Raw genomic sequence first — 27418 nt, forward strand, 5'->3', positions numbered from 1 at the left:
GTCTATAATTTTAATGGTAGGTTTATTTCAACAGTGAGAGACAGAATAACAACAACAAAAATCCAGAAAAACGCATGTCAAAAATGTTATAAATTGATTTGCATTTTAATGAGGGAAATAAGTATTTGACCCCTCTGCAAAACATGACTTAGTACTTGGTGGCAAAACTCTTGTTGGCAATCACAGAGGTCAGACGTTTCTTGTAGTTGGCCACCAGGTTTGCACACATCTCAGGAGGGATTTTGTTCCACTCCTCTTTGCAGATCTTCTCCAAGTCATTAAGGTTTCGAGGCTGACGTTTGGCAACTCGAACCTTCAGCTCCCACCACAGATTTTCTATGGGATTAAGGTCTGGAGACTGGCTAGGCCACTCCAGGACCTTAATGTGCTTCTTCTTGAGCCACTCCTTTGTTGCCTTGGCCGTGTGTTTTGGGTCATTGTCATGCTGGAATACCCATCCACGACCCATTTTCAATGCCCTGGCTGAGGGAAGGAGGTTCTCATTCAAGATTTGACGGTACATGGCCCCGTCCATCGTCCCTTTGATGCAGTGAAGTTGTCCTGTCCCCTTAGCAGAAAAACACCCACAAAGCATAATGTTTCCACCTCCATGTTTGACGGTGGGGATGGTGATCTTGGGGTCATAGGCAGCATTCCTCCTCCTCCAAACACGCGAGTTGAGTTGATGCCAAAGAGCTCGATTTTGGTCTCATCTGACCACAACACTTTCACCCAGTTCTCCTCTGAATCTTTCAGATGTTAATTGGCAAACTTCAGACGGCCCTGTATATGTGCTTTCTTGAGCAGGGAGACCTTGCGGGCGCTGCAGGATTTCAGTCCTTCACGGCGTAGTGTGTTACCAATTGTCTTCTTGGTGACTATGGTCCCAGCTGCCTTGAGATCATTGACAAGATCCTCCCGTGTAGTTCTGGGCTGATTCCTCACCGTTCTCATGATCATTGCAACTCCACGAGGTGAGATCTTGCATGGAGCCCCAGGCCGAGGGAGATTGACAGTTATTTTGTGTTTCTTCCATTTGCGAATAATCACACCAACTGTTGTCACCTTCTCACCAAGCTGCTTGGCGATGGTCTTGTAGCCCATTCCAGCCTTGTGTAGGTCTACAATCTTGTCCCTGACATCCTTGGAGAGCTCTTTGGTCTTGGCCATGGTGGAGAGTTTGTAATCTGATTGATTGATTGCTTCTGTGGACAGGTGTCTTTTATACAGGTAACAAGCTGAGATTAGGAGCGCTCCCTTTAAGAGTGTGCTCCTAATCTCAGCTCGTTACCTGTATAAAAGACACCTGGGAGCCAGAAATCATTCTGATTGAAAGGGGGTCAAATACTTATTTCCCTCATTAAAATGCAAAATCAATTTATAAAAAATTTTACATGTGTTTTTCTGGATTTTTTTGTTGTTATTCTGTCTCTCACTGTTCAAATAAACCTACCATTAAAATTATAGACTGATCATTTCTTTGTCAGTGGGCAAACTTACAAAATCAGCAGGGGATCAAATACATTTTTCCCTCACTGTACAAGTACAGAACGCTAGTAACAATTTAATGTTAATTATCTAATTAGCTGGCCCCTGTGACTTCTCTGACCTTTCTCTGTGATTGAACCGGGACTGGGACAGGGACAGGGACAGGGACAGGGACAGCCATGAGTGAAGACACTGATGGATTGGCAGAGCTGGACTCTGAGCACAATGCAGAGCTGGCTGACATGGTGGCCGCCATGAGCGTGGCATCCAACCGGATGACCCCTCCCAACGGCCACCGAAGGCCCCCTGCACCAGCGCGCCGGAAACTGTCATTGTCAGACAGGAAGCTATCATTGCAGGAGCGATCGACCCAGCCGCGAGAGGCCCGACAGCCCACCATCGAGTCCAAGCGGGTGTCCATCTCAGATTCCCAGGTCAGAGGTCAAGGCTGTGTCCCAAATGGAGGCCAGGGCTGTGTCCCAAATGGCACCCTCTTCCTTATATAGTGTACTACTTTTGACAAGGGCCCATGGGGAATAGGGTGCCATTCAGGATGCAGAATATGGGGGAAGAAATAGGCATGAGCCTAAATAATGTGTAGTCAATGTGCAATATCCCACCACCAAATACCCTTCACTTTGTTTCTCCCTAGGATTGTATCCAGCTCAACCAATACAAGCTGAAGGATGAGATTGGAAAGGTAAGAAAATAAAAGTTTGAATACTCAGTCTGGTACAAAACCGTATATCAAAACTAGATGCTGAATTTGTCTGACAAGAGAAAACATTATTTCGTAAAGCATTCTTGTGTAATAAGTAAAAAACGATTCTGTCAGACTTTCTTCTTTTTCTCTTCTAGGGCTCATATGGGGTGGTGAGATTAGCTTACAATGAAGATGATGAACAATACTATGTAAGCATCTCTTAAACTCTGCACATTCCATTCTTTATCATCTCCTTTGTGGGAGCAGAGAAATGTACAGTTCCTCAACTCTTTGTTTTGGCCTTATTGACTCTTATACCATAGGAGCAAACTGATCATGTCTTTCCTTTCATAGGCAATGAAAGTTTTTTCAAAAAAGAAGCTGATGAAGATGTGTGGATTTCCTCGTAGGTTACATTTTTCCTTTTAAGTCTTTAGTATGAGTTCTTGTACCGGTATGAACATGAACTGGTGATGATCACAACTGTACAGTATATAATGTATTGCCTAAACCAGTTCAGTTAAGAATAAGAAAACTAATAATAATACATGTAAATAGCTATAGCTTAAATTATTGCAAAATGTGACTGGGCTTGTTGGAAATGAACTTGTCATGTCTATTCTAGTTTGATATGTTGCTGTCACAACAAGTTATTAAATCTGATTATCGCAAACCTCACCGCTCAGGCAGTCAGGGAATGGGTGACAGGAGAATGCATCCACATCGAGAATGCATCCACATCGGTCTCTGGATTAATGACATAGCACTGTGAGACAAATGCAATGGAAGGGTCTTTCGCAGCCTGATCTCATAGACTAGACGTAACATAGTAAATGAAAATCCGGGACACTCAAATTAGTATGATATGTTATGTTTGGCATGGTGCATAAGACAAAAGGTTACTTAAGGCAAAAACAAAAGTATGGTGATTGGTAGGGGTGGATGGGTAGGCGTATAATGCGATCGTCTAGCAACACAAAGGTTGCGTGTTTGAATCTCATCATGGACAACTTTAGCATTTGAGCTAATTAGACATTTTGCAACTACTTTTTAGCTACTTTGTAACTACTTAGCATGTTAGCCAACCCTTCCCATAGGCAATGAAATGTTTTTCAAAAAAGAAGCTGATGAAGATGTGTGGATTTCCTCGTAGGTGAAATGTTTCCTTTGAAGTTTTTAGTATGTGTTCTTGTACCGGTATGAACATGAACTGGTGATGATCACCACTATATATAATGGCGGTTGGTTATAGGGCGTCCCCCTCCTCGAGGAGCAAGCACAGAACAGGGACTGCCACCCAAACCCCTGGGGCCACTGGAGAGAGTCTACCAAGAGATTGCCATCCTGAAGAAACTAGATCACCTTAACATTGTCCATCTGGTGGAGGTGAACACACTGACATACATAAGTGGAAGATTTAAAAGGTCTATTACATGTAGTTTTATTAATTTAATAGATTTACACTTTCCAATTGTAGGTTCTTGATGATCCTGCTGAAGACAATCTCCACATGGGTAAGTATGCATTCATCATGTGGTGTTACGTGGTAAATGGATGTTTTCTGTTGTATCTCCTTGTACTAGTTCCATAGTTAGTAGAGTATAATACAGTCTGTCCAGTTAATTTATTACATAGAAACTAATGTGAGCTCTGACTCATTCTCTGTTTGTTTATTTTCTAGCCTTTGAGTTAATGCCAAAAGGGTAAGTTTGACCCCTTTCTGAAATATACTGTATTACATTACATTATAACGCTGGTCCTTTGTAGCTCAGTTGGTAGAGCATGGCGCTTGTAACGCCAGGGTAGTGGGTTTGATTTCCGGGACCACCCATATGTAAAATGTATGCACGCATGACTGCAATTCACTTTGGATAAAAGCGTCTGCTAAATGGCTTATATTTTTATTATATATAACACTGAAAGGATGAATTTTGTTATTTATATATAACTCATCCAGTTACTGAATTTGGTGAATATAAGGTATCCATTTTTAAGGGATATAAGATACCAATGACAAGGTTCAGGAAAACCACTGTTTGGAAGATTATGGTGGTGATGCTTGCTTACCTTTGTCTGTCTCTGTTGCTTTTCCTGGGCCCTAGCCCAGTGATGGAGGTGCCCTCAGACACTCCCTTCACAGATGAACAAGCCCGCTTCTACTTCAGAGACATCATCCTGGGGATTGAATACTGTGAGTCCTCCACCTGGATTTTGTCCCAAATGGCACTCTATTCCAAATATAGTGCACTACTTTAGACCTGAGCCCTAAGGGCCATGGTCAAAAGTAGTGCACTAAATAGGGAATAGAGTGTCATTTGGGACGTAGGACTTACTAGCCTTCTGTTCAGAGACCTGCAGCATACTGCTAACCCTGCTCACGCTTTAGTAAAACATTGGTTTAAAAGTCACTAGTCTGATATGTTCTGAAAAGACAGGATCAATTGGTGCATTGACAGCTGAATATCAAGACCTAAATCACTCGGTCAATGCTGTTTATAGACGTATAAAAGTTGATCTAAAAAAAGAGCTAAATCAGTGTCTCCTGTCCTTTTTCCCTGGTCACCCTCTCTCTTCCTCTGTCCCAGTGCACTACCAGAAGATCATCCACAGAGACATCAAGCCTTCCAACTTGTTGCTGGGAGACAATGGGCATGTGAAGATTGCAGACTTTGGTGTCAGTAACCAGTTTGAGGGGAGTGATGCTCTCCTGTCCAGCTCAGCAGGGACTCCAGCCTTCATGGCCCCAGAGATGATAACTGACCATGTACAGAGCTTTACTGGCAAGGTTAGACACTAATCGCTAATTTATCTAATCAGATCATCGTTGATTATATCCTAGAAATAATATTTACCCCATGAAAATGTATTGTATTGACTGGTATCAAAAATACTTACTGTACTGTAAAATATACAGCAAGCTCTCTTTGGAAAGTAATGGTCAATGTTCATGTTTGTTAGGCCTTGGATGTGTGGGCCATGGGAGTCACCCTGTACTGCTTTGTCTATGGGAAGGTAGGTTCTGTTATTATCATAATGTACGGTATTCTGCCATGGATTGTTTTGGCCCACTGGTTTCTCATCTGATTTAGTGTGTCCATTATGCTGATGACCACAAATATTGTTTGATCAAAGGTTGCATCTCGCATATTAATGCTTTCAAAATAAACCAATGTAATGATTTATGTGGGAAACAGACAGCATGTATATGCATGTAGCCTATCTCTTTATAGCAGCATTTTAATGTTTTTTTCTTCCTATCTTAGTGTCCTTTCATCGATGAATACATCATCGGCCTGCACAATAAGATCAGGAACAGGCCTGTGGAGTTCCCAGACACGTGAGTTCCACTAAGGGACAGTAAAAGCAATGTCTGAATATTTAGTCAGGACTATATGCACCACTCTAAAATATGGGTAGAACTTCACAATATAGCATGTTATAGCACGTGATAATAACATAGTAATAGTATTGTATTATTGTTCTTAGCCATTCACTGCTACCGTAGTTACTGTACTGTAGATGGTTATTTTCTATTTGGTGGGTATTCATCTCAGTCCCTCTTTGGTCCCACAGGCCTGAAGTATGCAAGGAGTTGAAGGAGCTTATTGTAAGGATGCTGGATAAAAATCCTTATACAAGGATCACCATTCCTGAAATCAAGGTGAAAGGGGGCAGAGCTAGACCTTCGATGGTGCTTAAAAAAAACCAATCCTTCATGAAACCATTTTGACACTTCAAATGAAATGTTACAGTAGTAGTGTTGTCCCAGTAGAGCTGTCTCGTGTGTTGTGTGACTGTTGTCCTCCCTGTCCTGTGTGTTGCCAGGAGCACCCGTGGGTGACGGAGGATGGCACTGACCTTCTACCCCTGGAGGAGGAACACTGCACCGTGGTGGAGGTCACTGCGGAGGAGGTCCAGAACTCCATCAAGCTCATCCCCAGTCTGTCTGCTGTGGTGAGTCAGTTCACTAGCGTCCTGTCCAGGGGATATACAGGAGATAGGCTCCTGCCCTATGAGCCGTTCTGGCTTGGACAAGACTTACTTACTTACTTATTTACTCATCTATCACAAATAGGGCCAGGAGTTTTTCCTGAACATCTGTGTCTTAATATGGGAAAAAGTCTGGGACCTACACCAGGAAAAACTTGAGGACCCAGAGTTTTCCAGGTCAAGACACATGGTCAGGGAAAAGTTAAGTCATAAGGCAGATTGATTATTGCTCTGTATTGCTCTGTCCTAAATGGCACTCTATTCCCAATATAGTGCACAACTTTTGACCAGGGCCTCTGGTCAAAAGTAGTGCACTATATAGACAATATGGTGCCATTTGGGACACACCCTGTGACACTCTCTCTCCCCACGTTAGATCCTGGTGAAGTCCATGCTAAGGAAGAGGTCCTTCAGTAACCCCTTTGTGTATCAGAACAGGAGGGCAGAGAGGTCCATGTCTGCTCCAGGAGGTCTCCTTGCGTAAGTCCCCTAGAAATCCTCCTTATCTGGTTTCTCTATCTGCCGACTTTGGGATTAGGAAACAAACAAAATAAAAGTGACAGAAATACACAGAGTTGGTTAGCTATATAGGCTACTGTAAATGGGATTAACATAGGATGACAATTCCCCCATCCACAGGGCACGAGTGGTCACTGGATGGTTTGATAAACATGAAAATGATGTAAACCCGGGATCATCAACTAGATTCAGCCGTGGGCCGATTATTTCTTGATTGGATGGTTGGGGAGCAGGAACATAATTACAAATAATTTGTAGACTGCAAATTAACCGCAAGAAGCCCAAACAGATCTAATATTTGACTAAAACATAATAATTTCAAACCTTGCATACATTTGTATACGATCATGTGTCTCTCTATTGTGCATGGGAATAAATGGGAACAGATTTCCAAAATTAAAATAACATGAATGTTTTTACAGTCTTTTATATCCAACAATGAAAATTTAAAAAAGGGTTTTGCTCAGAAAACTTAGTGGGCCAAATAAAACCACCCGTGGGCCGCCAGTTGGGGAACTCTGATGTAAACCATATGCCATGGCCGTCTCAGTCACCAGATCTGAACCCAATTGAACACTTCTGGGAGATTCTGGAGCGGCGCCTGAGAGTGTTTTCCACCACCATCAACAAAACACAAAATTATGGAATTTCTCGTAGAAGAATGGTGTCGCAATCTTCCAATAGAGTTCCAGACACTTGTAGAATCTATGCCAAGGCGCATTGAAGCTGTTCTGGCGGCTCGTAGTGGCCCAATGCCCTAATAAGACTTTATGTTGGTGTTTCCTTTATTTGGTGTGTTGGTGTTTCCTTTATTTTGGCAGTTACCTGTTTCTGTAGCAGAAGCATTTGGCCCCTCCTAAAAAGCTAAGAGGAAAGCCCAGAGGAAAGCAGAGCTAATGGTGTGCTGCCAGCTGTGTTTGTTTTCCATAAAGTCAGGCTGGGTGTACAGTAAGTGCACTGGGACCTGCGTGGAGCTGTGGGGTGCCTCTGCAACAACTAATTATACCTCCTTGTGAAGTGATGTAGCTCTGAGCTAATTAGCTAGTTCTGGTCCAGTGTGTTACGTACTGCTTGGCTGTAGGAAGGTGCAGAGTCAACAAGTTGCATGTAACGCTCTGGAAGTGATGTAGCGCTGTGGTATAGTTAGCTCTCTTCTTCCAAACCATAGAGATCCTATATTTACTAATTCACTTCATTTGTGAGTTATATGATCTCTATATTCCACACCACACAGGGGCGTCATGCACCCCAAACATTTTAGGGGGCACAATTTTTATTTTATTTTATTATTATTATTTTTTTTTTGGGATTATGCTGTCCAAGATTATGCTGTCCAAGATGGCGAAGTAGTGCAGTCCTGTTTCTGTCGTGTGTCTGTAAATAGCCTGTAAATACCCTGTTTTTTGTATTTTTCGTACATATTTCCCTATCAGACTTTTCATCCTTCTACAAAATATACTTTCCTGCAACCCGCCTCACTCAATGTGGAACGGATTCTATTATTGACTTACCTTTTATCTAGAATCTAGAATCTCCAGTTGAAACTAGCTAGCCAGCTAACTAGCTACTTGCTATTAGCCACAGCTAGCGGTGTTTCACCCAGAACATTGGATTTTTTCCGCGGGATTAATTTTAATCACTGGACATTGATCACCAGATATTCGGCCAGTCTGCACAGCGCGTTATCGACCCAGAACATATCAGTTTTTCCGCCGGAATCACTGAATCACTGGACCTTTAACTCCGGATTCATCGCTACCAGCTGGCTACAACAAAACGGACGCTGTGGTCTGGCTAATCATCCTGAGCTAGGCCCATCTCCCGGCTATCTACCTCTCTGTCAACCGGACGGGACCACCTAGTGTTGACACGGAGCCCCGCCGTTCCTACACGACTGGTCTGCCGACGAAATCGTCTGATGTGGTTACGACGTTAACCACGAAGATTCCATCCATCTGCTAGCCCTGGCCCGTTAGCACACGCTATCCGTGGCCTCTTACTCACTAAACTGAACTAGCTACTGAACTAGCTACTTGCTATTAGCCACAGCTAGCGGTGTTTCACCCAGAACATTGGATTTTTTTCAGTGGGATTAATTTTAATCACTGGACATTGATCACCGGATACTCGGCCAGTCTGCACAGCGCGTTATCGACCCAGAACATATCAGTTTTTCCGCCGGAATCACTGAATCACTGGACCTTTAACTCCGGATTCATCGCTACCAGCTGGCTACAACAAAACGGACGCTGTGGTCTGGCTAATCATCCTGAGCTAGGCCCATCTCCCGGCTATCTACCTCTCTGTCAACCGGACGGGACCACCTAGTGTTGACACGAAGCCCCGCCGATCCTACACGACTGGTCTGCCGACGAAATCGTCTGATGTGGTTACGACGTTAACCACGAAGATTCCATCCATCTGCTAGCCCTGGCCCGTTAGCACACGCTAGCCGTGGCCTCTTACTCACTAGCGCTTCACCACCGGACCTTATGATAACTCAGCTATACAGCTGATATCTGCTGGACTGTTCCTTTTTACGGTACTACATCCTGTTTATGTTTAGCCTCAGCCCAAACATGGTTAGTTTATTGTTGTTTCGGTTATTTCTAATTGTACTATATCACTGTAGACCCCCCAGCCTAGCTAAACCTGCCTTAGATAGCTCCTTTGTCCCTCCCCCCATACACTCAGAGACCGACTCAATTGATGCCTCTAGAGATACTATCTCTTTCATTGTTACCCAACGCTTAGGTTTACCTCCACTTTACTCATATCCTTCCATATCCTTGTCTGTACATAATGCCCTGAATCTTTTCTATAACACCCGGAAATCTGCCCCCTTTATTCTATGTACCCAACGCACTAGAAGACCAGTTCTTAAAGCCTTTAGCCGTATCCTTATTCTAGTCCTCCTCTGTTCCTCTGGTGATGTAGAGGCTAACCCAGGCCCTGTAGCCCCCAGTATCACTCCTACTCCCCAGGAGCTATCATTTGTTGACTTCTGTAATCGCAAAAGTCTTGGTTTCTTGCACATAAATATCAGAAGTCTACTTCCTAAGTTTGAGTTATTCACTGCGTTAGCACACTCTGCCAACCCTGATGTTCTAGCAGTGTCTGAATCCTGGCTCAGGAAGGCCACCAAAAATTCTGAAATTTCCATCCCCAACTATAACATTTTCCGTCTAGATAGAACTGCCAAAGGGGGTGGAGTTGCAATCTACTGTAGAGATAGCCTGCAGAGCTCTATCATACTATCCAGGTCTGTGCCCAAACAGTTTGAGCTTCTACTTCTAAAAATCCACCTTTCCAGAAATAAGTCTCTCACTGTTGCCGCTTGCTACAGACCCCCCTCAGCCCCCAGCTGTGCCCTGGACACCATATGTGAATTGATTGCCCCCCATTTATCCTCAGAGTTTGTACTGCTTGGTGACCTAAATTGGGATATGCTTAATACCCCAGCCATCCTACAATCCAAGCTAGATGCCCTCAACCTCACGCAAATTATCAACGAACCTACCAGGTACAACCCTAAATCCGTAAACATGGGTACCCTCATAGATATCATCCTGACTAACATACCCTCTAAATACACCTCAGCTGTCTTCAACCAGGATCTCAGCGATCACTGCCTTATTGCCTGCGTCCGTAACGGGTCCGCGGTCAAACGACCACCCCTCATCACTGTCAAACGCTCCCTAAAACACTTTAGCGAGGAGGCCTTCCTAATTGACCTGGCCCAGGTATCCTGGATGGATATAGATCTCATTCCGTCAGTAGAGGATGCCTGGTTGTTCCTTAAAAGTAATTTCCTCTCAATCTTAAATAAACATGCCCCATTCAAAAAATACAGAACTAAGAACCGATATAGCCCCTGGTTCTCCTCAGACTTGACTGCCCTTGACCAGCACAAAAACATCCTGTGGCGTACAGCATTAGCATCAAATAGCCCCCGCGATATGCAACTTTTCAGGGAAGTTAGGAACCAATATACACAAGCAGTCAGGAAAGCAAAGGCTAACTTTTTCAAACAGAAATTTGCATCCTGTAGCACTAACTCCAAAAAGTTTTGGGACACTGTAAAGTCCATGGAGAATAAGAGCACTTCCTCCCAGCTGCCCACTGCACTGAGGCTAGGAAACACTATCACCACCGATAAATCTACAATAATCGAGAATTTCAACAAGCATTTTGCTACAGCTGGCCATGCTTTCCATCTGGCTACCACTAACCCGGCCACCAACTCTGCACCCTCTGCTGCAACTTGCCCATGCCCCCCCCCCCGCTTCTCCTTCACACAAATTCAGACAGCTGATGTTTTGAAAGCGCTGCAAAATCTGGACCCCTACAAATCAGCTGGGCTAGACAATCTGGACCCTTTCTTTCTAAAACTAGCCGCCGAAATTGTCGCAACCCCTATTACTAGTCTGTTCAACCTCTCTTTCATAACGTCTGAGATCCCCAGAGATTGGAAAGCTGCCGCGGTCATCCCCCTCTTCAAAGGGGGTGACACTCTAGATCCAAACTGCTACAGACCTATATCCATCCTGCCCTGCCTTTCGAAAGTATTCGAAAGCCAAGTTAACAAACAGATCATCGACCATTTCGAATACCACCGTACCTTCTCCGCTATGCAATCCGGTTTCCGAGCTGGTCACGGGTGCACTTCAGCCACGCTCAAGGTCCTAAACGATATTATAACCGCGATTGATAATAGACAGTACTGTGCAGCCGTCTTCATCGACCTGGACAAGGCTTTCGACTCTGTCAACCACCGCATTCTTATTGGCAGACTAAATAGCCTTGGTTTCTCAAATGACTGCCTCGCCTGGTTCACCAACTACTTCTCAGATAGAGTTCAGTGTGTCAAATCGGAGGGCCTGTTGTCTGGACCTATGGCAGTCTCTATGGGGGTGCCACAGGGTTCAATTCTTGGGCCGACACTTTTCTCCGTGTATATCAATGATGTCGCTCTTGCTGCTGGTGACTCTCAGATCCACCTCTACGCAGACGACACCATTTTGTATACATCTGGCCCTTCATTGGACACTGTGTTAACAAACCTCCAAACGAGCTTCAATGCCATACAACAATCCTTCAGTAGCCTTCAACTGCTCTTAAACACTAGTAAAACTAAATGCATGCTTTTCAATCGAACGCTGCTAACACCCGCCCACCCGACTAGAATCACCACTCTCGACGGGTCTGACCTAGAGTATGTGGACAACTACAAATATCTAGGTGTCTGGTTAGACTGTAAACTCAACTTCCAGACTCACATAAAGAATCTCCAATCCAAAGTTAAATCTAGAATCGGCTTCCTATTTCGCAACAAAGCCTCCTTCACTCATGCTGCCAAACATGCCTTCGTAAAACTGACTATCCTACCGATCCTTGACTTCGGCGATGTCATTTACAAAATAGCCTCCAACACTCTACTCAGCAAATTGGATGTAGTCTATCACAGTGCCATCCGTTTTGTCTCCAAAGCCCCATACACTACCCACCACTGTGACCTGTACGCTCTTGTTGGCTGGTCCTCACTATATGTTCGTCGTCAAACCCACTGGCTCCAGGCCATCTATAAATCACTGCTAGGCAAATCCCCGCCTTATCTTAGCTCATTGGTCACCATAGCAGCACCCACCCGTAGTCTGCGCTCCAGCAGGTATATCTCACTGGTCATTCCCAAAGCCAACACCTCCTTTGGCCGCCATTCCTTCCAGTTCTCTGCTGCCAATGACTGGAACGAATTGCAAAAATCTCTGAAGCTGGAGACTCTTATCTCCCTCAATAACTTTAAGCATCAGTTGTCAGAGCACCTTACCGATCACTGCACCTGTACACAGCCCATCTGAAATTAGCCCACCCAACTACCTCATCCCTATATTGTTATTTATTTTGCTCTTTCGCACCCCAGTATCTCTATTTGCACATAATCTCTTGCACATCTAGCATTCCAGTGTTAATACTATTGTAATTATTCTGCACTATAGCCTATTTATTGCCTTACCTCCATAACTTGCTACATTTGCACACACTGTATATATATTTTCTGTTGTATTTCTGACTTTATGTTTTTTTACCCCATATGTAACTCTGTGTTGTTTTTATTGCACTACTTTGCTTTATCTTGGCCAGGTCGCAGTTGTAAATGAGAACCTGTTCTCAACTGGCTTACCTGGTTAAATAAAGGTGAAATAAAAAAATAAAATACACCTTAGCCAAATACATTTAAACTACGTTTTTTATCATTCCTGACATTTAATCCTAGTAAAAATTCCCTGTCTTAGGTCAGTTAGGATCACCACTTTATTTTAAGAATGTGAAATGTCAGAATAATAGTAGAGAGAATTATTTATTTAAGCTTTCATCACATTCCCAGTAGGTCAGAAATGTACATACACTCAATTAGTATTTGGTAGCATTGCCTTTAAATTGTTTAACTTGGGTCAAACGTTTTGGGTAGCCTTCCACAAGCTTCCCACAATAAGTTGGGTGCATTTTGGCCCATTCCTCCTGACAGAGCTGGTGTAACTGAGTCAGGTTTCTAGGCCTCCTTGCTCACACACGCCTTTTCAGTTCTGCCCACACATTTTCTATAGGATTGTGGTCAGGGCTTTGTGATGGCCACTCCAATACCTTGATTTTGTTGTCCTTAAGCCATTTTGCCACAACTTTGGAAATATGCTTGTGGTCATTGTCCATTTGGAAGACCCATTTGCGACGAAGCTTTAACTTCCTGACTGATGTCTTGAGATGTTGCTTCAATATATCCACATCATTTTCCTTCCTCCTGATGCTATCTATTTTGTGAAGTGCACCAGTCCCTCCTGCAGCAAAGCACCCCCACAGCATGATGCTGCCACCCCCGTGCTTCACGGTTGGGATGGTGTTCTTCGGCTTGCAAGGTACCCACTTTTTCATCCAAACATAACGATGGTCATTATGGCCAAACAGTTCTATTTTTGTTTCATCAGACCAGAGGACATTTCTCCAAAAAGTACGATCTTTGTCCCCATGTGCAGTTGCAAAGCATAGTTTGGCTTATTCATGGCAGTTTTGGAGCAGTAGCTTCTTCCTTGCTGAGCGGCCTTTCAGGTTATGTCGATATAGGACTCGTTTTACTGTGGATATAGATACTTTTGTACCTGTTTCTTCCAGCATCTTCACAAGGTCCTTTGTTGTTGTTCTGGGATTGAGTTGTACTTTTCGCACCAAAGTACGTTCATCTCTAGGAGACAGAACGCGTCTCCTTCCTGAGCGGTATGACGGCTGCGTGGTCCCATGGTGTTTATACTTGCGTACTATTGTTGGTACAGATGAACGTGGTACCTTCAGGCAGATGAACCAGACTTCTGGAGGTCTACAATTTTTTGGCTGATTTCTTTTGATTTTCCCATGATGTCAAGCAAAAAGGCACTGAGTTTGAAAGGCCTTGAAATACATCCACAGGTACACCTCCAATTGACTCAAATGATGTCAATGAGAACTTGTTCTCAACTAGCTTACCTGGTTAAATCAAGGTTAAATTAGCCTATCAGAAGCTTCTAAAGCTATGACATCATTTTCTGGAATTTTCCAAGCTGTTTAAAGGCACAGTCAACCTAGTGTATGTAAACTTCTGACCCACTGGAATTGTGATACAGTGAATTATAAATGAAATAATCTGTCTGTAAACAATTATTGGAAAAATTACTTGTGTCATGCACAAAGTAGATGTCCTAACCGACTTGCCAAAACTATAGTTTGTTAACAAGAAATTTGTGGAGTGGTTGAAAAACGAGTTTTAATAACTCCAACCTAAGTGTATGTAAACTTCCAACTTCAACTGTATCTAAGCATACCTCTTGAGCTGTTTGTTTCTCTGCATCTCTGTTAAGATCTGGGTAAAATATTGAAAGGAATGTGAGTCTTATTCAGTACATTTAGTTATTTCTTGCTTTTCTAAAGTCTACCAACCTTGCCAGTAGGCATGCCAGCTAAGACAGTTAGACATACACTACTGGTCAAAAGTTTTAGAACACCTACTCATTCAAGGGTTTTTGTTTATTTTTTACTATTTTCTACATTGTATAATAATAGTGAAGACATCAACACTATGAAATAACACATATGGAATCATGTAGTAACCAAAAAAGTGTTAAACAAATCAAAATATATTTTATATTTGAGATTCTTCAAATAGCCACCCTTTGCCTTGATGACAGCTTTGCACACTCTTGGCATTCTCTCAACCATCTTCACCTGGAATCCTTTTCCAACAGTCTTGAAGGAGTTCCCACATATGCTTAGCACTTGTTGGCTAATTTTCCTTCACTCTGCGGTCCGACTCATCCCAAATCATCTCAATTTGGTTGAGGTCGGGGGATTGTGGAGGCCAGGTCATCTGATGCAGCACTCCATCACTCTCCTTCTTGGTAAAATAGCCCTTACACAGTCTGGAGGTGTGTTGGGTCATTGTTCTGTTGAAAAACAAATGATAGTCCCACTAAGCCCAAACCAGATGGGATGGCATATCGCTGCAGAATGCTGTGGTAGCCATGCTGGTTAAGTGTGCCTTGAATTCTAAATTAATTATTCCATCCATCATCACATTTGCAGACTTATGTCAGAGCCTATTATTCCTAATGTGATGAGTAGATTGGATAGTCATAATTTATGCTAATAATATAACTCAGTCACTGTTCGCAAAAAGGACTGTTAAATGCTTGGCTGAGCATGTAGTCCGTAGAGTAGGCTTAGGCTATAGGCTATATCAGATATGTTTCTTCTCCTTTCTTTGCTCTGGAAAATGTTTGCCTTTTACAGTGAGGGAAAAAAGTATTTGATCCCCTCCTGATTTTGTACGTTTACCCACTGACAAAGACATGATCAGTCTATAATTTTAATGGTAGGTTTATTTGAACAGTGAGAGACAGAATAACAACAAAAAAATCCAGAAAAAACGAATGTCAAAAATGTTATAAATTGATTTTTTATTTTAATGAGGGAAATAAGTATTTGACCCCCTCTCAATCAGAAAGATTTCTGGCTCCCAGGTGTCAGGGACAAGATTGTAGACCTACACAAGGCTGGAATGGGCTACAAGACCATCGCCAAGCAGCTTGGTGAGAAGGTGACAACAGTTGGTGCGATTATTCGCAAATGGAAGAAACACAAAAGAACTGTCAATCTCCCTCGGCCTGGGGCTCCATGCAAGATCTCACCTCGTGGAGTTGCAATGATCATGAGAACGGTGAGGAATCAGCCCAGAACTACAAGGGAGGATCTTGTCAATGATCTCAAGGCAGCTGGGACCATAGTCACCAAGAAAACAATTTGTAACACACGACGCTGTGAAGGACTGAAATCCTGCAGCACCCGCAAGGTCCCCCTGCTCAAGAAAGCACATATACAGGCCCATCTGAAGTTTGCCAATGAACATCTGAATGATTCAGAGGAGAACTGGGTGAAAGTGTTGTGGTCAGATGAGACCAAAATCGAGCTCTTTGGCATCAACTCAACTCGCCGTGTTTGGAGGAGGAGGAATGCTGCCTATGACCCCAAGAACACAATCTCCACCGTCAAACATGGAGGTGGAAACATTATCCTTTGGGGGTGTTTTTCTGCTAAGGGGACAGGACAACTTCACCGCATCAAAGGGACGATGGACGGGGCCATGTACCGTCAAATCTTGGGTGAGAACCTCCTTCCCTCAGCCAGGGCATTGAAAATGGGTCGTGGATGGGTATTCCAGCATGACAATGACCCAAAACACACGGCCAAGGCAACAAAGGAGTGGCTCAAGAAAAGCACATTAAGGTCCTGGAGTGGCCTTGCCAGTCTCCAGACCTTAATTCCATAGAAAATCTGTGGAGGGAGCTGAAGGTTCGAGTTGCCAAACGTCAGCCTTGAAACCTTAATGACTTGGAGAAGATCTGCAAAGAGGAGTGGGACAAAATCCCTCCTGAGATGTGTGCAAACCTTGTGGCCAACTACAAGAAACGTCTGACCTCTGTGATTGCCAACAAGGGTTTTGCCACCAAGTACTAAGTCATGTTTTTCAGAGGGGTCAAATACTTATTTCCCTCATTAAAATGCAAATAAATTTATAACATTTTTTACCTGTGTTTTTCTTGATTTATTTGTTGTTATTCTGCCTCTCACTGTTGAAATAAACCTACCATTAAAATTATAGACTGATCATGTCTTTGTCAGTGGGCAAACGTACAAAATCAGCAGGGGATCATATACTTTTTTCCCTCACTGTATGCAACTCTACACTTTATATGACTGGAGATATTAGCATCATATTTTTTAATACAACAAAAATTACAGGGTAGCCTACTCTGCTGACGCTGACAAACAGATCAATAAATATGATGTTGATCCATCTAATATTCCTATGACAAGGGGAGACACAAATACAATATGACGTCCATCTAACCTGGAGGACAAAATGATTGTCCAAAAACTGACCCAACAATGATAAAGAGTGAATATGCTCACTCATTTGTATTTGTATTTATTATGGATCCCCATTGGGGTCCATAAAAATTAAGGCAGTTATACATATTTCAAACATTAAAATACATTCACAACAGATTTCACAACATATTAAGTGTGTGCCCTCAGGCCCCTACTCTACTACCACATATCCACAACACAAAATCCACGTGTGCGTGTGTGTATAGTGCGTATGTTATCATGTGTTTGATTGCATGTGTCTGTGCCTACGTTTGTGTTGCTTCACAGTCCCCGCTGTTCCATGAGGTGTATTTTTATCTGTTTTTTAAATCTAATTTTACTGCTTGCATGAGTTACTTGATGTGGAATAGAGTTCCATGTAGTCATGGTTCTATGTAGTACAGTGCGCTTCCCATAGTCTGTTCTGGACATGGGAACTGTGAGGAGGCCTCTGGTGGCATGTCTTTTGGGGTATGCATGGGTGTCCGAGCTGTGTGCCAGTAGTTCAAAGAGACAGCTCGGTGCATTCAACATGTCAATACCTCTCACAAATACAAGTAGTGATGAAGTCAATCTCTCCTCCACTTTGAGCCAGGAGAGATTGACATGCATATTATTTATGGTTGCTCTCTGTGTACATCCAAGGGCCAGTCGTGCTGCCCTGTTCTGAGCCAATTGCAATTTTCCTAAGTCCCTCTTTGTGGCACCTGACCACACGACTGAACAGTAGTCCAAGTGCGACAAAAATAGGGCCTGTAGGACCTGTCTTGTTGATAGTGCTGTTAAGAATGCAGAACAGCGCTTTATTATGGACAGACTTCTCCCCATCCTAGCTACTGTTGTATCAATATGTTTTGACCATGACAGTTTACAATCCAGGGTTACTCCAAGCAGTTTAGTCTCCTCAACTTGCTCAATTCCCACATTATTCATTACAAGATTTAGTTAAGATTTAGGGTTTAGTGAATGATTTGTCCCAAATACAATGCTTTTAGTTTTTGAAATATTTAGGACTAACTTATTCCTTGCCACCCATTCTGAAACTAACTGCAGCTCTTTGTTAAGTGTTGCAGTCATTTCAGTCGCTGTGGTAGCTGACGTTAATAGTGTTGAGTCATCCGCATACATAGACACACTGGCTTTACTCAAAGCCAGCGGCGTCGGCATGTCGTTAGTAAAGATTGAAAAAAGTAAGGGGCCTAGATAGCTGCCCTGGAGAAATTGTGATTCTACCTGGATTTTGTTGGAGAGACTTCCATTAAAGAACACACACTGTGTTCTGTTAGACAGGTAACTCTTTATCCACAATTATAGTAGGGGGTGTAAAGCCATAACACATACGTTTTTCCAGCAACAGACTATGGTCGATAATGTCAAAAGCCACACTGGTCTAACAAAACAGCCCCCACAATCTTTTTTAAATTATAAATTCATCAGTCATTTGTGTAAGTGCTGTGCTTGTTGAATGTACTTCCCTATAAGCGTGCTGAAAGTCTGTTGTCAATTTGTTTACTGTAAAGTAGCATTGTATCTGGTCAAACACCATTTTTTCCAAAAGTTTACAAAGGGTTGGTAACAGGCTGATTGGTCTGCTATTTGAGCCAGTAAAGGGGGCTTAACTATCCTTAGGTAGGGGAATAACTTTTGCTTCCCTCCAGGCCTGAGGGCACACACTTTCTAGTAGGCTTAAATTGAAGACATGGCAAATAGGAGTGGCAATATCATCCGCTATTATCCTCAGTAATTTTACAACCAAGTTGTCAGACCCCGGTGGCTTGTCATTGTTGATAGACAACAATAATATTTTCACCTTTTCCACACTTACTTTACGGAATTCAAAATTCCAATGCTTGTCTTTCAGAATTTGGTCAGATATACTTGGATGTGTAGTGTCAGCGTTTTGTTGCTGGCATGTTGTGCCTAAGTTTGCTAATCTTGCCAATGAAAAAATCATTAAAGTAGTTGGCAATATCAGTGGGTTTTGTGATGAATGAGACATCTGATTCAATGAATGATGGAGCAGGGTTTGCCTTTCTGCCCAAAATTTCATTTAAGGTGCTCACATAATTCTTTATGTCATTTATATTTGTTTCATAGTGTAGTTTCTTCTTCTTTTGATTCAGTTTAGTCACATGATTACTCAATTTGCAGTGCGTTTGCCAATTGGTCGTACAGCCAGACCTATTTGCCATTTATTTTGCCTCATCCCTCTCAACCACACAGTTTTTCAAATCCTCATCAATCCACGGGGATTTAACAGTTTTTAACGTCATTTTCTTAATAGGTGCATGCTTATTAGTAACTGGGATAAGCAATTTCATAAATGTGTCAAGTGCAGCGTCTGGTTGCTCCTCATTACACACCACTGTCCAACAAATATTATTTACATCAACAACATAGGAATCGCTACAAAACTTATTGTATGACCTCTTATACACTATATTAGGCCGAGCCTTTGGAACTTTGGTTTTCCCAGATATGGCTACTACATCCAATGGATTTGGATACTGCCTTCAAACTAATTTCTGCAGCATTAGTAAGGATGTGATCAAGACATGTTGATGATTTCATTCCTGTGCTGTTTGTAACTACCCTGGTAGGTTGATTGATAACCTGAACCAGGCTGCAGGCACTAGTTACAGTTTGAAGCGTTATCTTGAGTGGGCAGCCTGATGAAAGCCAGTCAATATTCAAATCACCCAGAAAATATACCTCTCTATTGACATCACATACATTATCAAGCATTTCACACGTTATCCAGATACTGACTGTTAGCACTTGGTGGTCTATAGCAGCTTCCCACCAGAATGGACTTTAGGTGAGGCAGATGAACCTGTAGCCATATTACTTCAACAGTATTTAACATGAGATCCTCTCTAAGCTTTACTGGAATGTGGTTCTGAATATAAACAGCTACACCTCCACCTTTGGCATTTCTGTATTTTCTGTAGATCTAATAACCATGTATTGCTACCACTGTATCATCAAAGGTATTATCTAAGTGAGTTTCAGAGATTGTCAGAATATGAACGTCATCTGTTACTAACAAATTATTGATTTCATGAACCTTGTTTCTTAAGCTACATACAGTATGTTAACGTGGGCTATTTTTAACACTTTTCTGGGATTCTTGATTGTTTTCCTTGCTTTACTGGGAAGCTTAGCAGAGGTAGACATGCTCAAGTTATTTATGTTAGTGCAGGGTGAGCTGCACACAGTGGACTTCCTGCTAGGGCACACCACCTCAGTGCTAACAGTATAACTATGGTTCATAGGCATATGATTACTGCATCCAATAGCTGTAGAATCAGCAGAGGCATTCAGGGCAGTAAGAGGGACATCAATTAGGTTACTTACATTGTGTCTTCCAACGCCCCTGGGATAATGTACATTTGCTGAAGCATTATGACAACTCAGCGACACAATGGTAGGGATTAAATGGGCTGGGCTTGGGTCATTGATAAGTCATTGTCTCAACGCATATGGCCGATGCTCTCCGCTGGCGCCAATAAGATAGGCTATACTGTTCTCTCAATTAAGTTGAGAATGTTTATAACTAAAAGGCAGATTAAAGTATTGTCTTTGTCTTCTGTTTACAGCAATAGTCATTTGCTTTCCAAACTGTTTTCCCACGATTGTATTTTAGAATATTGTGATATGGGTTGTTTATCTATCTCCATCATGTAATGTAAATGTATGATTAAATTGCTTATTTACCATTGACGTGCAGTCTTTAACAAGCACATATTTGCTGATATTGTCATTTTCTTGTCTATCTGTTACCCATTGCAGGGACTCTTGGGGGCGATTGGAATCCAAGGTTCATCCTTCGTTGAGGTAAGTGCCCATATATAGAGAATATGGTGCGATTTGAAATTGGGACGCAATCTCAGTCTTGTGCTAACAGGTTTTCTTCTGAAGTTTGATCACTGTCATTCTACTCTATGGCATTATATTTCTATGATCTCAGTACTATCTCAACTGCTGAGAGTTGATGTGTATTGGACCTGATGGGTAATGCTGTTCCTGACATGCATGGCATTTAATGCATTGTTGTTCTTGTCATGACCCTTCCCCCTTCTAGTTGCCTTTAACAACACACAGTAACATGGCAACAGTAAGCATGTTGTCCCCCACAAATGATGCAGCACCCCCATTGGGCCAATGAGTGACAATTATTCACTTTTTTGTTCTGTGGATTAATGAGAAAGATAAAAAACAAAAGCTGGAAATCCAAACTTGATAGCTCACAATGGACGGGATGTCAGACTATGGACTCCACTGCCTCATAGGGAGATGCATTGATATAAAACAGGATCATGAGGAGATGCATATATGTACAAAATGCCATGACTGTAGATAAAAAGGGACAGGAGATATGCTTGTTCAAAATTTGTTGGGGGACAAAGTAGAAAATAGTAAAAATAAAGAAAAACCCTTGAATGAGTAGGTGTTCTAAAACTTTTGACCGGTAGTGTACAGTTGAAGTCGGAAGTTTACATATACCTTAGCCATATACATTTAAACTCAGTTTTTCACAATTCCTGACATTTAATCCTAGTAAAAATTCCCTGTTTTAGGTCAGTTATGATCACCACTTTATTTTAAGAATGTGAAATGTCAGAATAATAGTAGAGAGAATGATTTATTTCAGCTTTTATTTATTTCATCACATTCCCAGTGGGTCATAAGTTTACATACACTCAATTAGTATTTGGTAGCATTGCTTTAAATTGCTTGCACATGCTTTTTCAGTTCTGCTCACAATTTATTTATAGGATTGAGGTCCGGGCTTTGTGATGGCCACTCCAATACCTTGACTTTGTTGTCCTTAAGCCATTTTGCCACAACTTTGGAAGTATGCAAGCTTTAACTTCCTGACTGATGTCTTGAGATGTTGCTTCAATATATCCACATCATTTTTCTTCCTCATGATGCCATCTATTTTGTGAAGTGCACCAGTCCCTCCTGCAGCAAAGCACCCCCACAGCATGATGCTGCCACCCCCGTGCTTCACGGTTGGGATGGTGTTCTTCGGCTTGCAAGCTACCCCCTTTTTCCTCCAAACATAACGATGGTCATTATGGCCAAACAGTTCTATGTTTGTTTCATCAGACCAGAGGACATTTCTCCAAAAAGTACTATCTTTGTCCCCATGTGCAGTTGCAAACCTTAGTCTGGGTTTTTTATGGCGGTTTTGGAGCAGTGGATTCTTCCTTGCTGAGCGGCCTTTCAGGTTATGTTGATACAGGACTCGTTTTACTGTGGATATAGATACTTTTGTACCTGTTTCCTCCAGCATCTTCACAAGGTCCTTTGCTGTTGTTCTGGGATTGATTTGCATTTTTCGCACCAAAGTACGTTAATATATAGGAGACAGAATGCGTCTCCTTCCTGAGCGGTATGACGGCTGCATGGTCCCATGGTGTTTATACTTGCGTACTATTGTTTGTACAGATGAACGTGGTACCTTCAGGAGTTTGGAAATTGCTCCCAAGGATGAATCAGACTTGGAGGTCTACAAGGTCTTGGCTGATTTCTTTTGATTTTCCCATGATGTCAAGAAAAGAGGCCCTGAGTTTGAAGGTAGGCCTTGAAATACATCCACAGGTACACCTCCAATTGACTCAAATGATGTCAATTAGCCTATCAGAAGCTTCTAAAGCCATGACATCATTTTCTGGAATTTTCCAAGCTGTTTAAAGGCACAGTCAACTTAGTGTATGTAAACTTCTGAGCCACTGTAATTGTGATACAGTAAATTATAAGTGAAATAAGCTCTGTAAACAATTGTTGGAAAAATATAAGTGAAATAAGCTCTGTAAACAATTGTAAAAAAAAAAATGGGGGGTAGATCAGCTTTAATATTGCAGATAGATTGTAACTTCCATCAATGTAATTGTCTGCATCACTTCCAATCCCCCATATGTTTTTTTCTCGCAAATATATATACAGTGCTATGAAAAAGTATTTTCCCCCTTTCTAATTTTCTCTACTTTTGCATATTTGTGATACTGAATGTTATCAGATCTTCAACCAAAACCTAATATTAGATAAAGGGAACATAAGTGAACAAATAACACAACAATTACATATTTATTTCATTTATTTCATAAACAAAGTTATGCAACACCCAATTCCCCTGTGTGAAAAAGTAATTGTCCCCTTACACTCAATAACTGGTTGTGCCACCTTTAGCTGCAATGACTCCAACCAAATGCTTCCTGTAGTTGTTGATCAGTCTCTCACGTCGCTGTGGGGGAATTTTGGCCCACTCTTCCATGCAGCACTGCTTTAACTCAGTGACGTGTGGGGTTTCAAGCATAAACTGCTTGTTTCAAGTCCTGCCACAACATCTCAATTGTGATTAGGTCTAGACTTTGACTAGGCCATTCCAAAACTTCCAATTTGTTGCTTTTTAGCAATTTTCATGTAGACTTGATTGTGTGTTTTGGATCATTGTCTTGCTGCATGACCCAGCTGCGCTTTAGCTTCAGCTCACAGACGGATGGTCTGACATTCTCCTGTAGAATTCTCTGATACAGAGCAAAATTCATGGTTCCTTCTATTAAGGCAAGTCGTCCAGGTCCTGAGGCAGCAAAGCATCCCCAAACCATCACACCACCACCACCATGCTTGACCTTTGGTATGATGTTCTTACTGTGGAATGCAGTGTTTGGTTTTCGCCAGGCATAATGGGACTCATCTCATCCAAAAAGTTGACTCAAGTTTGCCAAAAAGCACCTGGATGATCATCAATACTCTTGGAAGAACGTTCTATGGACAGATGATTCAAAAGTATAACTTTTTGGACAACATGGTTCCAGTAATGCCTGGCGAAAACCAAACTCTGCATTCCACAGTAAGAACATCATACCAAAGGTCAAGCATGGTGGTTGTGGTGTGATGGTTTGGGGACATTTCCATATGTTTTTGTTAGCTGCATGTGCGACATAACTCCACCAATCCTACCGATGTTATCATTTACGAAGATTATACCTTTTTTAACTTAAATTTTGTTTTGTTTTTTATCAATTAGTATATTTGAGTTTAACCACAATATTTGTTGCATTATTTGTTCTGTCGTTTCTGGAGGATTAAATTGAAATTGCAACCAACCTTCTATGGCTTGTTTTAGAAATAGTGATATTTGGGAGATGATTTCCTTTTCAAATAACTGAAAGTGTGAAGTTGTAATCTGAATAAAGGGAAAAAGGCCATTCTTGAAAATTGGGTGAGACAATCTTAATCATTTGCTAGAGAACCAGTTCGGATTTAAGTATAACTTTTGTATGACTGAAGTTTTTAGTGATAGGTCTAATGCTTTAATATTTAATCATTTCTGTCCTCCAAATTCATATTCATTACATATAATTTAAAAAACTGTTCACTAGGCGTAGGCAAGACCATAAGCAAATAGGTCAACTGGGATAATACTAAAGAGTTAATCAAGGTGATTTTTCCACAAATTGACAGGTATTTACCTTTCCATGGTAGCAAGATCTTATCTATTTTTGCTAACTTTCTATTAACATTTATTGAGTGAGATCATTTATTTCATTTGGGATATGTATTCCGAGTATATCCACATCACCATCAGACCATTTTATTGGTAAACTACATGGTAATGTAACATTTTTACATAATATAGTACATTTATCATAATTTGGTTGTAATCCAGAGAGGTTAGAAAATGTATCTAGATCCTGTATGAGGCTGTGGAGGGATTCAAGTTGTGGATTTAAAAGAAAACATGAATCATCAGCGTACAAATGACACCTTTGTTTTTAAGCCCTGGATTTCTAATCCTTTGATATTATTGTTGGATCTGATTTTAATAGCTAACATCTCGTTGGCCATGATAAATAGATATGCCGATAGTGGACAACCTTGTTTCACTCCTCTTGACAGTTTAAAACTTTCTGAGAAATAGCCATTATTTACTATTTTACACCTAGGGTTACAATACATGATTTTTTATAAGAGATTCTCCAAAATTGAAATGCTCCAGACATTTATATATAAACCCCAGTCGTACTTTATCAAATGCCTTTTCGAAGTCTGCTATGAATAGCAGACCTGGTTTCCCAGATTTTTCATAGTGTTCTATTGTTTCCAGTACTTGCCTTATATTATCTCCAATGTATCTTCCATGTAAAAAACCTGTCTGATTAGAATGAATAATGTCCGACAAAGTATCTGTTGGCCACTGAAGTGTAAGGGGCCTCCAATTTTTTTAAATGGACTGGATCTTTGTATTTTCCAGTTGTATCCTGTTTCAGTAATAATGAGATCAGACCTTCTTCTTGAGTGTCTGATAATCTACAATTTACATAGGAGTGGTTAAAACATGCTAATAACGGTCCTCTGAGTATATCAAAAAAGGTTTTGTATACCTTGACTGGTATGCCATCCAAATCTGGAGTTTTCCCGGACTTAAAGTCTTTAATTGCATCCAGAATTTCATCCTCTGTAATTTCACCTTCACATGAGTCTTTCTGTATGGCTGTTAATTTTACATTATCAATAAAAAATAATCTCTACAATTAGCTTCAGTTAGAGGAGATGGAGGCGACTGAAACGAAAACATATGCTTAAAGTACTTTGTTTCCTCCTTCAAAATATCATTTGGTGAATCATGGGTGACATTTGTAACCAGTTTCAGTAAATTATTTTTGGTAGCATTCCTATGCTGAAGATTAAAAAAGAAAACTATAGTTTGTTAACAAGAAATTTGTGGAGTGGTTGAAAAACAAGTTTTAATGGCTCCAACCTAAGTGTATGTAAACTTCCGACTTCAACTGTATGTACGAACGTACGGAGACCGATCCATACAGTAGTTGTCCCGCTTGCCCCAATTTCATCATGGGGGACAATAAAACATGTGTTGCCCGCAGGAAATCAAGCAGAGAAGGACAGTTGGATGGAAGCGGAGAAGGAGAGTTGGAGGACCTTAATGAAGATGAAGGTGCATTTGCATAGGCCTGCTGGTTAACCTGCTCACACACAATTTTTCTTTTCTGATTGACCTGTTTAAATTAAGGGACAGACCTGTTCAAAGAAAACTCTTCGCTGTATCTTCACATAATATGTAATATTAATGTAATGTATTTGAAGAGAGATCCAAATGAAAGAGCTCACCCTGATACAGTCTTTTAGAAAGATGTGTGATCAACCTTATAGATCATATAATTACAGTATAAACCATGTGTAAGGTTTTTAACTTTTGTCTTATCCCATCTGCATGATGTTTGTGTCTGTTGTTAACATAGGGTTTCATTGTCTATTCATGATGTACTGTACTATATTACTCATAATAGTCTGAATGCCCATGCCTTTTGTACTATTAGCTCTGTGTTTCTCCAAATATTACACCTGTGTGCTGAACTGAAATGTGGTTGTTACAATGTAAATATGTACCATTCTAAATAAGTAATTTTTGAATGCTTTCATACAGTTGAAGATAATTAAAGTTAGCAAATTAACATTCTTGTTTGTTCTCTGTATGGCTCTCTCTAACAGGATGTGTTGACTGTTGCACGCAGGTGTTTTTAACGTCCTATAGTGCAAGCAGTCTTTCATCTGGGGCCGTTTCAAACGAAAGAGTAGGACTAAAGGCTTTATTACAATTGTTTTACTGATTTACAAATTGAAGTGAGTGATATCACATTTAGAACTCCATCAAGATGTCAAATGGACTTCTGGAACATGTCAGAATAGCCTGACCACAGCTTTTAGGACAACATACAGACTTAAGAGGGAAAAACAAGTTGTGTCGACACAAAGTCTGCATTGGAGGATCTAAAAAGTGTAGCTTATTCTGAATCATCTCAGCTGACATGAAAGTTTGAAGTCATATAATATCACAATGTAAACACTTGAATAAGACAAAAAACAATCCCCTGTTTTCGTTTTCGGTTGACTTTTTTCATGGGTATTTCTGAAATGCTGAAGTATACCACGTACTTTTCAACAATATGGCCACCTATTTGTTCAATAGTTCATATTGATATTCCCTCATGTCACAGCCCAGTAGGCTATTCAAGTATGGCTCTCTGACACCATCCACATATGTTTGTAAAAAACTAACTGGAATAACAGTATATTATTGTGACAGGGTAGGAACCTGGGCCCAGATTCACAAAACCTTCTTAAGAAGAAATGCCTTCATAACTGCCATTTTTTCCCTTAAATGTAGACTTAAGAAGAAAGTTAAGCAAAGTTCCTATTCCTCAAAACGGTCATTGGAAAATTTATTGCCCTATTTTC

General features: G+C 41.3%; 1 protein-coding gene across 1 annotated transcript; it reads left to right on the top strand.

The window, feature by feature from the left end:
• Nucleotides 1–1667: 1667 nt before the first annotated feature.
• On the top strand, nt 1668–26131 carry LOC311101279 (calcium/calmodulin-dependent protein kinase kinase 1-like; the record flags this gene model as incomplete). The annotated part of the gene is made up of 16 exons (XM_084142409.1): nt 1668–1922; nt 2141–2188; nt 2347–2400; nt 2546–2597; nt 3444–3577; nt 3669–3705; nt 3873–3894; nt 4294–4382; nt 4777–4976; nt 5150–5203; nt 5455–5528; nt 5765–5852; nt 6017–6145; nt 6558–6661; nt 20942–20986; nt 26047–26131. 16 exons carry the CDS (start codon nt 1668–1670, stop codon nt 26129–26131), a joined length of 1470 nt encoding a protein of 489 aa, XP_083998535.1.
• Nucleotides 26132–27418: the final 1287 nt, after the last annotated feature.

The sequence above is a fragment of the Coregonus lavaretus genome (assembly GCF_964263955.1).
Source record: "Coregonus lavaretus genome assembly, chromosome: 26".
Classification (NCBI taxonomy): Eukaryota; Metazoa; Chordata; class Actinopteri; order Salmoniformes; family Salmonidae; genus Coregonus; species Coregonus lavaretus.